General features: G+C 41.2%; 1 protein-coding gene across 1 annotated transcript in view; it reads right to left on the minus strand.

The window, feature by feature from the left end:
* nell2b (neural EGFL like 2b) overlaps positions 1-15,012 on the minus strand; it is a 97,969-nt gene that overhangs the window by 29,899 nt on the left and 53,058 nt on the right. The window contains exons 14-15 of the mRNA XM_017717815.2: positions 11,079-11,201; positions 9,100-9,195 (exon numbers count right to left, since the gene is read on the minus strand). Coding sequence (XP_017573304.1) covers positions 9,100-9,195; positions 11,079-11,201 — 219 coding nt within the window. The remainder of the gene's footprint in view (positions 1-9,099; positions 9,196-11,078; positions 11,202-15,012) is intronic.

The following is a 15,012-nucleotide window of genomic DNA, read 5'->3' on the forward strand; positions in this document are numbered from 1 at the left end:
AGCCGCTGTCAGATCACATTTATCACAAATGTATGTATATACACTACGTGTCCAAAAGTATGTGAACATGCCTCCTAATTATTGAGTTAGTGCTTTAGCCACACCCATTGCTTAAGGAAATGTTGACAAACATAGACAAACAATGGCAGTAGGTCAGACTGAAGAGCACAGTGACTTTAAAAGGATGCCACCTTTGCCACAAGCCAGTGAAAGTTCTGCCTTACTAGACAATTACAGGCTTCCAACTTTGTAGCAAAAGTTTGGGGAAGGCCCTTTCCTGTTACAGAAAGACTTTGTGAGGACTGTGTGTTGAGTTTGGTGTGGAAGAACTCCAGTGGCCTACAGAGACCTGACCTCAACCCCAGGCAGACCTTCTCCAACAACAGACAACAGCCTGCACTGTTTTTATATATATATATATATATATATATATATATATATATATATATATATATATATATATCAGAGGTGGATGAAGTACACAAACCATGTACCTGAGTTAAAGTAGAGACACCCAAAGTAAAATATCACTCCAGTAAAAGTAGAAGTTCCTCCCTTTAGACCTCCACTTGAGTAAAAGTACTAAAGTATTTCCCTTCAAATGTACTTAAGTATAAAGTAAAAGTACTAAAAGAGTAATTCTGGCTCTGATGTCCTGTTATCATTTTTATAACCAGACTGGCTTCATGAACTCATTTCAGGTGAAAGTCCTCCAGCGTCTCTCTTGGTAAACCAGTCTTTTAATAGAATGTCATTAATTAGTGACGCTGACGTCTATTAAAATGATCAGAAGCACAAAACACTGAAGGTAAACAGTTTCCATCAGGGAGAACCGAGTGGCACTTCTTTTGTTTTGACATGTTACATTTTTATACACACAGAAACCAAAAGGAACGACAGATTTCTCAAAATGTAGGAGGAAAAAGTCGGATATTAGACTCTGAAATGTAGTGGAGTGAAAGGAAAAAGTCGCCCAGAACGGAGAAACTTCAGTACAGATACACCAAAAATACTAAAGTACAGAAACTAATTACATTTACTCAGTTACTCAGTTACTGTCCACCTCTGATATATATACACAGAGTGAGTCAAAAGCCAAACGACACCGTTTTCTTTTCATTTTTATGCTGTCACAAGCCTCCACAATGCAATGCTAAAGGTGGCGTTTGCCGATTTTCTCAGCATACACAATTTGTTTGAGATGACCCCAGAGATAGAAGTCAATAATAAAATGTAATTAAAAAAATATAATAATAATAATAATAATAATAATAATAATAATAATAATAACAACAACAACAACAACAACAACAACAACAACAACAATAACAACAAATGTTGTGTATATATATATATATATATATAACATTTTTAAAGTTTGCAGGCACAGCGCGTTCTCATCGCAGCGATGTAGTCCACTTATACACTCATCATGCTCTGAAAACAAACACAGGAACCATGAACGGAAAACTAAGGCAGAGGTTTTCTAATGAAGTGACGGCAGTATTTTATAAACACAGAAGTCTTTGACTTGCAGGCCATCAATCCACTGTAATTCTACATTTTACACAGATTTAAAATCCAATCTTTTATTAATCAAACACCCCCTTAACTCAAGTTCCACTCCTGAGACTGTGAATCTGAAAAGCATTCTAAGGAAATTCCAGGTAAAGACATACACAAGAAACAAAGGCTACAAAATACCCTCGAAGTGTTTGGATATTCCAGCGTGTGCTGCTGGATCAACTGTGAATGAAGAGCTGCATCATACCGCCCGAGCACAATTTGAAGGCCTTCCCTCAAAACTCTGCATCAGAGCAAGAAGGGGACTTGTGAGGGAAGCCTCAGAGAGTCCCAGAATCGCTTTGAAGGAGCTACAGGGTTCTGTTGCTGAGACTAGAGTGAAAGTGCTCCAGTCAATAGTATCAGGAGCTCAGCATACAACTAGCCTGTATGGGAAGGTGGCTGGAACGAAGCCATTACTGAAGAAAAACACATCAAAACACTCCAAATGTACAGAAAGCATCAGAATGGCCCAGCTAAAATGTGGGATAAGGTTCTTTTATATATACACACACACACACACACACACACACACACACACACACACACAACCCCAATTCCCCCTTTTGAACTTTGAGCTGATAACAATCCGGACAGTCCTTTTCCTCTTTGGCCCGGAGGACACGACGTCCATGATTTCCAGAAACAGTGTGAAATGTGGACGCGTCAGACCACAGGACACTTTTCCACTCTGCGTCAGTCCATCTCAGATGAGCTCGGCCCAGAGAAGCCGGCGGCGTTTCTGGGTGGTGTTGATATGTGGCTTCGCTTTGCATGGCAGTGGTTTAACTTGCACTTGTAGATGGAGTGACGAACTGAGTTCACTGACAGTGGTTTTCCGAAGTGTTCCTGAGCCCATGTGGGAATATCCGTTACAGAATGATGTGGGTTTTTAATGCAGAGCCTCCTGAGGGGTCGAAGGTCACGGGCATTCAGTGCTGGTTTTCTGCCTTGCTGCTTACTTGCAGAGATTTCTCCAGATTCTCTGAATCTTTTGATGATATTATGGACTGTAGATGATGAAATCCCTAAATTCCTTGCAGTTGCACGTTGAGAAACGTTGTTCTTAAACTGTTGGACTATTTGCTCACGCAGTTGTTCACTAAGTGGTGAACCTCGCCCGTCCTTGCTTGTGAACGACTGAGCCTTTCAGTGATGCTCCCTTTATACCCAATCATGACACTCACCTGTTTCCAGTTAACCTGTTCACCTGTGGAAAGTTCCAAACAGGTGTTTTTTGAGCATTCCTCAACTTTCCCAGTCTTTTGTTGCCCCTGTCCCAACTTCTTTGGAACTTGTTGCAGGCATCAAATTCAAAATGAGTGAATATTTGCAAAAAACAATAAAGTTTATCCGTTTGAACATTAAATATCTTGTCTTTGTAGTGTATTCAATTGAATATAGGTTGAAAAGGATTTGCAGATCATCGTTTTCTGTTTTACACAACGTCCCAACTTCATTAGAATTGGGGTTGTATATATATATATATATATATATATATATATATATATATATATATATATATATATATACACACACACACACACACACACACACACACACACACACACACACACACACACACACACACACACACACACACACACACACACACACACACATACATACATATATATATATATATATATATATATATATATATATATATATATATATATATATATATACACACACATATATACACACACACACACACACACACACACACACACACTAAGCGAATCAAACATATACCTTCAGGAAAAGAACCAAGCAAACAAAAGTTATATACTATAGTTGAAACACATTTTAAAGTCTGTGAGTTTCTGAAGAGGATTTTTTAAATACTGTGATTGCAGCAACACTACACCTGTCACCTGGGGAGATATGTGGAGTAAATATCTCTGCTGAAATGGGATTGTCTTACATAAAACACTGTGTTGAACCAATTTAGGGTGCAAAGCTTGAGGACGCTCCATCTTCTCTCGCGTTTCTAAATGCTAATTAACCAACCTTAAATGAACAAGACGGGAAATGCCTCTGAAAACATACTGGAAACGAAAATAAATTTTAACAAGCTTAAACAAGTAGAGTGCAAGCTCTTCTCTGTCTCTGTATATACACCATTATCCTGCTTCCTGAGGGACTTTCTTAACTACACAGAGAGATCCCACTTCCAAAGACGTCCTCATTAAATTTTGATAGCGGTAGCTTTCCATTATGGCATTTCATATGAACAAATGTCTCCCTAAGTACGGCGTTCCTAAGAGAACCGCTGTGATTGAAGGAGCCTGAGCGCTGCCCTTATTGTAAAAACTAAAACTTGGGGCTTATTGCATTCAAACCAGATCGGTCTCAAGAGCTTAGCGTGTTTTCCTGTTCATATATGGTAGAAAGCATTGTCCGGCACGCGTGCACCAATGTCTTCTTCAAGAGGAAAGGCAGAGATTTGGCCCTGGGTGTTTAACCCTGGGGACCTACGGTAATTGGGTTTTCTTTATGAGAAGAACGTCTGTTAAGGATCTAAGGCGCTCCTCAGGGTTTTTACACGGGCCAATCTCTCCAGCTTTAAAGCCTAGGGTATTAAAAGGCACCACGAGTTCCCATTCGCTCGCTCGCTCACTCTCATTTCCTATAGCCTCGTAATGAGAGAGCGAGAGAGAGCGAGAGAGAGAGCGAGAGAGAGAGAGAGAGAGCGAGAGAGAGAGAGAGAGAGCGCAATTCAACCTCCAGCCTGTTTTATTCACACATTGTCTCTGGTTGAGGGGAACATTTGATAGAGAAGATAACACTGCGCCTCGGTAGATGCTTTTCATTAAGCACACATGTGGAATAACAATAATGTCCTGAAATGCTTTTCTTTTTTACCTGCACATGTAAGATCTAGTGAAACTAATGGATTGTTTTTCTATTCTAATCTGAGCAGGGGTATTAGCCACGTCGGCAACAAGCACCGCGCATTTTCTAGAATTGACAAAGAGGTTCACTGACAAAGACGGCCTGTTTAATAATGGGATCACTTTTAATAGAGAGAAAGAGCTTTTAGCTGAACACAGATTTACACTTCATTCTGGAATATTCCCATTATTAGATATATATTAGAAATTGAAATTTTTGTCCATCAATTAAATGCACATTTGACATTTTTACCGGCTTTGGCATCTCTCACGTCAACTTACATATTTTAATATTTATAAAAAAGATGCTTAAGTACACCAATTTTTGTAGCTTAAAGAGCTTAAAGTCACTGGGGCAGTACGAGGGGTACTTACACCGGGGTGCTACCCTGAAGGGTGCAGCTCAGTACCTTTAGTCAGGGAACATAACTGAACCATAATCCACTGACAAGATATTTTCTAAGATGTACTGACACCACACCCCGCCTCGTCTACAGGGTTTTACTTTATAGTTCTGTTTTAAAACATTAGGTCATGAGAGAGTACACACATCTACTTTCCACTGGGAAAAACGTATTTAAGGTACATAACTGGACCTTCAAACCACTGACATACCTTTGAAGGCACATTTACACTGTTTGTAACTTGAAAAATCTTCCTGCACAGAAATTTGTTCTAACCGTGTATTCCTGGATGTCCATTCACTTTCAGTAAGAACTAAAAACACACATGCCACTTTATTAGGTTGCTTGTTAACACAAATAGCTGATCAGCCAATCACACGGCTGCAGCTCACTGCATTTAGGCATGTAGAGGTGGTCAAGACGACTTGCTGAAGTGCAGACCGAGCATCAGAACGGGGAAGAAAGGGGATTTAAGGGGCTTTGAACGTGGCGTGGTTGTTGGTGCCAGACGGGCTGGTCTGAGTATTTCAGAAACTGCTGATCTGCTGGGATTTTCACACACAACCATCTCTAGGGTTTACAGAGAACGGTCCGAAAAAGAGGAAATATCCAGTGAGCGGTCAGTTGTGTGGACGAAAACGCCTTGTTGATGTGAGAGGTCAGAGGAGAATGGGCAGACTGGTTCCAGATGATAGAAAGACAAGAGGAACTCAAATAACCAACCAGAATCTCTGAGGAACGTTTCCAACACCTTGTTGAAAGTCTGCCATGAAGAATTAAGACGAACTGTAGGCAAAAGGGGGGCCAGCCTTTTACTAGTAACGTGTGCCTAATAAAGTGGCCGTGAGTGTATATAACAACTGAAGAGAATCTGTGCAAGATAGCAAAACAGGTGAACAAGATAAAATAAACAGCAGTATTACTTTCGAATGCTTATAAAATAAAAGAGCACATTTAAGTACATATTGACCCTTGAAGCCCATCCATCAGATACTGCTGGAATCTGGTGAATATTGCAGTCCTTCACACTGTCAGAAGCTGTAGAGCAATGATCTCCAGACAATCCTGCTCCTGCAGAGTTTAGCTCCAACCTGTATGCAACAAACTTCCTGGCTCGTTAACTCCAGTACATCTGATCCAGCAAATCAGGGACTCGGGAAGAGTTTGATTAGCTGGAGCAGGTGGAGCAAATTGTGTTGGAACCAGGACCAGGGCTGGGAATCATTACTGTAGAGCCTCTTGACTTGCTGCATAATTTTTAACTTCAATACTTTAGTGCCTTTTTAAGACCTCAGCATAACAAAACTGATACCTTTCTGAACTGACAGCTTTAATTTGGGCTTCTTATGTGAAATAACCATCTTTTCTCTTACCTCTGAACAAGCCAATGTTTCCGCTAAGCTCAGTTTTAAACAGAAATGGTGACTCGAAGGTGAAAAACATTTAATATACGGATTTTGGGACATGACACTCAGATTTTGTCTAGAAGACTATTCTGGATTAATCTAATATGCAAGATGACACAGTTTAATTAAGGACGTCCCAATTTTTTCACCTGCCATTCTGATCCGAGGCCTTTAACAGGGAGTATGAACCGATACTGCGTCCAACCCCCAATTTCTCTTCAATATCTGTTTTCACAGATGACATAGCGAAGCTGCCCCAGCATTCATGGATAAGAAACTCTAAGACTATAAGAGTAGTTTCCAAGTGGTGCTGCTAAAGTCAACCCTTGGGTTCACTCAAACCCTTTCCCCTCAAAGGGCTTATCTGACAATTCATTTGCGATAATACAGTAATAGAACAGCTGTTAAGATGGTCCTGCGATACCCTCAAGGGAAAATAACGAGGCCATATGGAGGATGGCTTGTTAAAACTGGTAGTGAAGCAAGTGGCAGCTTTAAGTCATTACTAATATTCCATATTACGTTCCATATCGCTGGTGCCGGAACAAAACCTTGTTGGTAACTTTACAGGAGGAGAAAACCTACTTTACCTTTAATGCAAGTCAATGGAACCAGAATTTTTTTTATTTTGGGTCGTTTCTTTTGCTCCATTTATCATGAAAGTAATGTCATCATGAATGTAAAAGGTCAACAGGCATGTTCAAATTATGATAAATATTGAAAAATGACAAATCGAGATACAAGCGATATCCGCTACCTTAAAAATAAACTGGACTAACTCACCTGAGACTGCACCTCATTACCCAGGAGATCAGGGCATGAGCATCTTTTGCACTGTATGCATGTTGAGTTAACGGTGCTTATTTTTGGCATAACCGTGTACTAGAAACATTTCAAATGGTACGCCAGACGAACGAGTGATGTGCAGCATGTAAAAATAATACAAATTCATCATTTGAGCACTTGAGTAGTGACATTCCCATAATGGACTGGCATTACTGGAATGACGAGGAAGATAAGCAGCAGAATTGCGTTTATTCGATAAAATAAATACACACTGAGAACGGCGTGCACCGAGTCACGAGTCTGTGCGCACACACGTCCCGCTAAGGGTAGAAAAGTAACTGTCACCTTATCAGTGTCACAGTCAGCTCTCTCCAAGAACACCAGAATTACACAACCACAGAGACAGGCAGCCAATCGTGAAGCTGCACGAACCAAGCTTCACACAACCTGGCTGCTTTCACACTAGCACTTTGGATCTCTCTCTCTCTCTCTGCTGTCACTCACACATAGTGGTGAGTGAGTGGGTGTTGTCCTGCCACTTGAAATGCTGCTGAGGACTCCAGCCAGATGTCCTGCTGTGTTATGCAATGGGCAACACACATATGCACACACACATGCACACAGCATCCCCAACTTTAAAAAGAGTGCAGGTAAGAGCCTCTACTTCCATTCTGCTGAATATACAGTTCTCTACATTGGGTGCAGGGCTGCCACAAGTACTAGATTAAACTATAAAAAAATTACATGTACATTAAAATGTACTTTCTAAATGAATCAGCAATTTAACTTTCAATTCTCCTATTGCTCTCATTTATACGGATAATTCAAAGTCTTTTAATGAAGTCTCCTTCAAGAAAATATTTTGGAATATTTGAAAGGCTATGAGTGGCTTATTACTGTTTAATCTGCTCATCTCTGGGAATCATATGGTTTCTCATATGGTGATTTAACATTTTAGAAAACATTTTGAACAAGAATATGCGAATAGGAATAGATGTCACATATGCATCTTTTATATAGAGGTACACAGAACACTAATTCTACATGCTGAAATGATTCAATCTGGCTGAATACGCACACACACACACACACACACACACACACACACACACACACACACACACACACACACACACACACACACACCACTTACAGTTCAGTTGCTTGTTAACACAAATAGCTAATCAGCCAATCACACGGCCGGAGCTCACTGCATTTAGGCATGTAGAGGTGGTCAAGACGACTTGCTGAAGTGCAGACTGAGCATCAGAACGGGGAAGAAAGGGGATTTAAGGGGCTTTGAACGTGGCGTGGTTGTTGGTGCCAGACGGGCTGGTCTGAGTATTTCAGAAACTGCTGATCTGCTGGGATTTTCACACACAACCATCTCTAGGGTTTACAGAGAACGGTCCGAAAAAGAGGAAATATCCAGTGAGCGGTCAGTTGTGTGGACGAAAATGCCTTGTTGGTGTGAGAGGTCAGAGGAGAACGGGCAGACTGGTTCCAGATGATAGAAAGACAGCGGGAACTCAAATAACCAACCAGAATCTCTGAGGAACGTTTCCAACATCTTGTTGAAAGTGTGGCACGAAGAATTAAGACAGTTCTGAAGGAAAAAGGGGGTCCAGCCTTTTACTAGCAAGGGGTACCTAATAAAGTGGCCAGTGAGTGTGTATTTTTTTTTATGTGTTTATGTGTGTATATATATATATATATATATATATATATATATATATATATATATATATATATATATATATATATATATATATATATATATATATATATATATATATATAAAAAAAACACACACACACACACACACACACACACACACACACACACACACACACACACCTTTTTTGCTTTTACCTCACTATACTATGCTCATACCCCAACCATCAAAACAAAACGCATCTGATTGCATTTGTACTACTTTTGACATGCCATCCACTGAGACTCTGTTATGTGCCCCATAACGTATTTTTATATTCTATAGCTGAGAGTTCAAACTGAGCCAAGCAGCAGATCATACACTCCTACCTGTTTCACATCTCCTCCCGGTGAAGCCCTGCTGGCAGATGCAAGTGTCGGGAGCCACACAGGAACCTCCGTTATGGCACAGCCCATCACACTGTGCTGCAGAGCAAGCAAACACATCCACATATGCAATTACTGACTGCAGTCCATCTGTAGCTGCCCAACTTTGTATTCTTCTTCCACCCTGTCCATCGACAGAGACCACCATAAGACCACCACTGACCAGATGTTATTTGGGTGGTGGTTTCTCAGCACAGCAGTAATACTAACATGGTAGTGTGTGCGGTGCTGGTGCAGCTGTATTAGGATCAGCAGTTTACTGGAGTTTGTAAACTGTGTTCACTTACTGCTCACTTTAGACACACTAGACTACCTGGTTTATGTAGTCGTACAGTTAATGACTAGTTTATCTTTTGAGAGGCGCTATTTAATGTAAAAAGGATGACACATTGGCATTATTTTACTATTAATACTTAGCGTACAGTGTAACATCATGCCATTTACACCTTTGCTTATTTTATTCTATGTCTTGATATGAATTCAGCAGCGTTAGCCTGCACGTCAGAAATAAAATGATTCTGCTTTTTCTCTAAGCTGTACAGACGTCTTACTAACCACTCTCTTTTCCCCTGGGTTACTTTCTCTTTTCGATTTGTTACTTCTACTGATTACACGACTGGGGCAGTCATGGGCTGGAGGTTAGGGATCCAGCCTCGTGACCAGAAGGTCACCGGTTCGATCCCCAGAGCCGACAGCATGTGACTGAGGTGTCCTTGAGCAAGACACCTAACCCCCAACTGCTCCCCGGGCGCTGCGGATCGGGCTGCCCACCGCTCCGGGCAAGTGTGCTCACTGCCCCCTAGTGTGTGTGTGCTCACTAGTGTGTATGTGGTGTTTCACTTCACAGATGGGTTAAATGCGGAGGTGAAATTTCCACGTTTGTGGGACTAATAAGGGTAATTTAATTTCTTGCTACAGAGTAAACGTATCGAGAAACCAGCTGAGCGCTGAGTCCTTTCTCTTTGGTTCTTACTAGCTAGGTGAGATTGTTGTCGCTGCTGTGTGACCAGCAGTTTGCACACCAACATTCAGGTTAAAGGTGAATCAGCGGTTCTACACTAACTCCAGTGTTTCAGACGGTTTATTGTTAAATGGTGTTGAACGATCAGCAGAGCTTTATTTCTGTAAAGGAGGATTATTTTATCATTACCTACTGATCTAATTCAGCTGTGGAGCCACAAAAGGGCAGTAAAAGAGCTGACCTTTTGCTGACCTCTGAACCAGATGCTGAATCAAACCCTATTTTTAAGCATGAAGGGTCTTGGTGTTTTCCACAGCGCTACACCACCTAGCAGAATTCGGTTGTCCCTTTAACCACTGTTAGATTTATTTTAATTACTATAATAATAAATACTGTTTTCCTGGAAAATATGCAATTTACAGCTAAAATAAGCATTTTGTTATGATTTACTAGGACGAGCTGTTACAAACAGCCAAGCTTTGTGGTCAGTGCTGTTTTCACTTAGTGTAAATAGACACTGCTCGATCTTTTCCATGCACTACTTCTGTCATTTGGCTTTTATCCCTCCATCAATAGTCAGATGGTGACTGCAAGACCACTGATGGTTTTGGTGGGTGGACTTTGTCAAACCAGCAGGGACACATAGATGTTTAAACTCCAGCAACACTGCTGTGCCTGATACACTCGTTCCAGTGAAATGCAGAGTAACATGTCACTGTTACTGCTGTGCTGAGAATGATTCACCAAGCAAATAATATCTGGGCAGCAGTGGTCCTATGGTGGTCCCTTTCCACTGATGTACGGTAGAGGGGGGTGCTGATAAATTCTGCATTATGAGAAATGGAGAAACTGATCGTGAGCGCCAGCAGAAATCAGTGTGAATATAAACTGAGAAGTAAGCACTGCAAGCCATAGATTGAAGAGAATGAAGTAGTGGGGATAGTAATGCATGTGCACTCACCTCTGCAGACAGTGCCATTACCCACATATCCTGGCTTGCAGGTGCAGCTGTGTCCTCCCACCATATTGAAGCACAGCGCGTTCTCATCGCAGCGATGTAGTCCACTTATACACTCATCATGCTCTGAAAACAAACACAGGAACCATGAACGGATGGTTTTCATGAATCCTCACTTTAACATTGCTCACATTTTTAAATCCTAGACAAAATAAGAAGAGAAGAGTGAGAGGAGACGAATCAAATACGTCCGCGTCCAAATGTGTCTGGATATTTGAAAATCCAGATCCGTCCTCGTCCACACCAAGACAAGAGAACGCAACAACAATTTAAAAACAGTCACATAAGCATGCCAGCGAGAATACCTTGTCAAACTTCATGCCATATGCCTCAAGAACAGTGAAAGCATGCATACTGTGCAACATTGAGTGCGCTGGAAAACTAAGGCAGAGATTTTCTAATGAAGTGACGGCAGTATGTTATAAACACAGAAGTCTTTGACTTGCAGGCCATCAATCCACTGTAATTCTACATTTTACACAGATTTTAAATCCAATCTTTTATTAATCAAACACCCCCTTAACTCAAGTTCCACTTCTGAGACTGTGAATCTGAAAAGCATTCTAAGGAAATTCCAGGTAAAGACATACACAAGAAACAGGAAAAAAAGGCTACAAAATACCCTCGAAGTGTTTGGATATTCCAGCGTGTGCTGCTGGATCAACTGTGAATGAAGAGCTGCATCATACCGCCCGAGCACAATTTGAAGGCCTTCCCTCAAAACTCTGCATCAGAGCAAGAAGGGGACTTGTGAGGGAAGCCTCAGAGAGTCCCAGAATCGCTTTGAAGGAGCTACAGGGTTCTGTTGCTGAGACTAGAGTGAAAGTGCTCCAGTCAATAGTATCAGGAGCTCAGCATACAACTAGCCTGTATGGGAAGGTGGCTGGAACGAAGCCATTACTGAAGAAAAAACACATCAAAACACTCCAAATGTACAGAAAGCATCAGAATGGCCCAGCTAAAATGTGGGATAAGGTTCTGTGGTCAGCGTTTTGGCCAAAACTCAATAAGCCAGGAGTGGCACTAACCCAACACTGTCTGTTCAACAAACACCATCCCAACAGTGTGCAAAGCTGGTAGAAACACAATGCAATAGATTTGAAGCCGTCACTGCAGCAAAAGGCGAGTCTATAAAGAAGTACTAGTCTGAATACTCTTTTCAGTTTACATACACACACACACACACACACACACACACACACACACAGTGTATCACAGAAGTGAGTACACCCCTCACATTTCTGCAGATATTTAAGTTTATCTTTTCATGGGACAACACTGAGAAAATTACACTTTGACACAATGAAAAGTCGTCTGTGTGCAGCTTATATAACAGTGTACATTTATTCTTCCCTCAAAATAACTCAATATACAGCCATTAATGTCTAAACCACCGCCTACAAAAGTGAGTACACCCCTAAGAGACAGTTCCTGAAGTGTCAATATTTTGTGTGGCCTCCATTAATTTCCAGGACTTTTTTTTGCCTTAACTCTCCTGGGCATGGAGTTTACCAGAGCTTCACAGGTTGCCACTGGAATGCTTTTCCACTCCTCCAAGACGACGTCACGGAGCTGGTGGATATTCGAGACTTTGCGCTCCTCCACCTTCCGCTTGAGGATGCCCCAAAGATGTTCTATTGGGCTTAGGTCTGGAGACATGCTTGGCCAGTCCATCACCTTTCCCCTCAGCCTCTTCAATAAAGCAGTGGTCATCTTAGAGGTGTGTTTGGGGTCATTATCATGTTGAAACACTGCCCTGCGACCCAGGGCAGGGGAGGGGATCACGCTCTGCTTCAGTGTTTCACAGTACATATTGGAGTTCATGTGTCTCTCAATGAAATGCAACTCACCTGCTGCACTCATGCAGCCCCAGACCACGACATTCCCACCACCATGCTGGACTGTAGGCATGACACACTTATCTTTGTACACCTCACCTGATTGCCGCCACACATGCTTGAGACCATATGAACCCAACAAATTAATCTTGGTCTCATCAGACCATAGGGCATGGTTCCAGTAATCCATGTCCTTTGTTGACATGTCTTCAGCAAACTGTTTGCAGGCTTTCTTGTGCACAGACTTCAGAAGAGGCTTCCCTCTGGGGTGACAGCCATGCAGACCAATCTGATGTAGTGTGCGTCGTATGGTCTGAGCTCTGACAGGCTGACCCCCACCTCTTCAATCTCTGCAGCAATGCTGACAGCACTCCTGCGCTTATCTTTCAAAGACAAAGCACGTGCACTCAGCTTCTTTGGACGACCAACACGAGGTCTGTTCTGAGTGGACCCTGCTCTTTTAAATGGCTGGATGATCTTGGCCACTCTGCTGCAGCTCAGTTTCAGGGTGTTGGCAGTCTTCCTGTAGGCTTGGTCATCTTCATGTAGCGCATAAATTCACCTTTTAAGATCCTCAGAGTTCTTTGCCATGAGGTGCCGTGTTGGAACTTTCAGTGACCAGTATGAGAGAGTGTGAGAGCTGTACTACAGATTTGAACACACCTGCTCCCTATGCACACCTGAGACCTAGTAACACTAACGAGTCACGTGACATTTTGGAGGGAAAATGACAAGCAGTGCTCAATTTGGACAATTAGGGGTGTAGTCTCTTAGGGGGGTACTCACTTTTGTTGGCGGTGGTTTAGACATTAATGGCTGTATATTGAGTTATTTTGAGGGAAGAATAAATTTACACTGTTATATAAGCTGCACAGACGACTTTTCATTTTGTCAAAGTGTCATTTTCTCAGTGTTTTCCCATGAAAAGATAAATATCTGAAGAAATGTGAGGGGTGTGCTCACTTTTGTGATACACTGTGTATATATATATATATATATATATATATATATATATATATATATATATATATATATATATATATATATATATATATGATTCTTTGTTAATGTATTTTAAGAGCATACTGGTTTTCAACAAAAATAATGCTTGGAGCAGTTTCTAAAAAATGATTTTTTTAATTCCAGAGAAATCAGATGAATAGGGGGATAAATACATTTGCAAGAAACTGTAAATATAACGGTACACCTGAAACGTAAATATTTCTCACTACACATCTGGATAATTTTCTTCTGTCAGATTTTATTTTAAGAGCTAAAGACACCCATTAGAACTTTTCTTTATTAAGGTTTCTCAATAAAACAACACAACTGAAAGATGAAGCTAACTGGGTCTTACAACAACAGGTAATTTCCACTATTTTAAAACTTTACTGAGTAATCTCATTAATGCACATTTTCCATTTAAAGGTTTCAATCTCACTTCACAGCTTATTACTTTGAACAACTAACCAACTAAACAGCAAATAAAATGAAGAAACAGATTTTGTTCACTCTGCTGTCTGTGTTGAGCTGATGGTGAGGGGAACTACAGAGAAAAACCTGTACCTGACAATTTTAAAGTAGTTGACGTTTGATACGGATAGAAAAGTTTTCCATTCAAAACAGACACACACGGGAAACACTGTCTAAAGACGTAAACCTTAAAGGTAGTCACGGACTGCTGAGCAGTTTGATAGCAATGTTACTAAGCAGTGACTGAAGGACTAATAAGGCATCGCTTGTGCATCGCTTTAACACGTCAAAACGAAAGAAGCGCAAAGCCAGAGCACCAATCAGGGCCCAGCGGTCACTTTGTTTAGAGCTGGTTTTGACCTGTTGGTCATACCGACCCAGTGCAGCACGCGGTTCAACGTCAGCGCAGCAGCGTAAAACTTTGGGAGAGTCTGTTCATCATAAATGATGAACTAACCTAACTTTGTGTAAATAGAGCTCAATATAGAAATATGTCCACATATGCAGTCGAGACTGACGCGGCTTTTTTCTGAATTTCTACAAACACCATTTCATTTTATAGTAAA

The sequence above is a fragment of the Pygocentrus nattereri genome, chromosome 11, assembly GCF_015220715.1.
Source record: "Pygocentrus nattereri isolate fPygNat1 chromosome 11, fPygNat1.pri, whole genome shotgun sequence".
In the NCBI taxonomy this organism is placed as follows: Eukaryota; Metazoa; Chordata; class Actinopteri; order Characiformes; family Serrasalmidae; genus Pygocentrus; species Pygocentrus nattereri.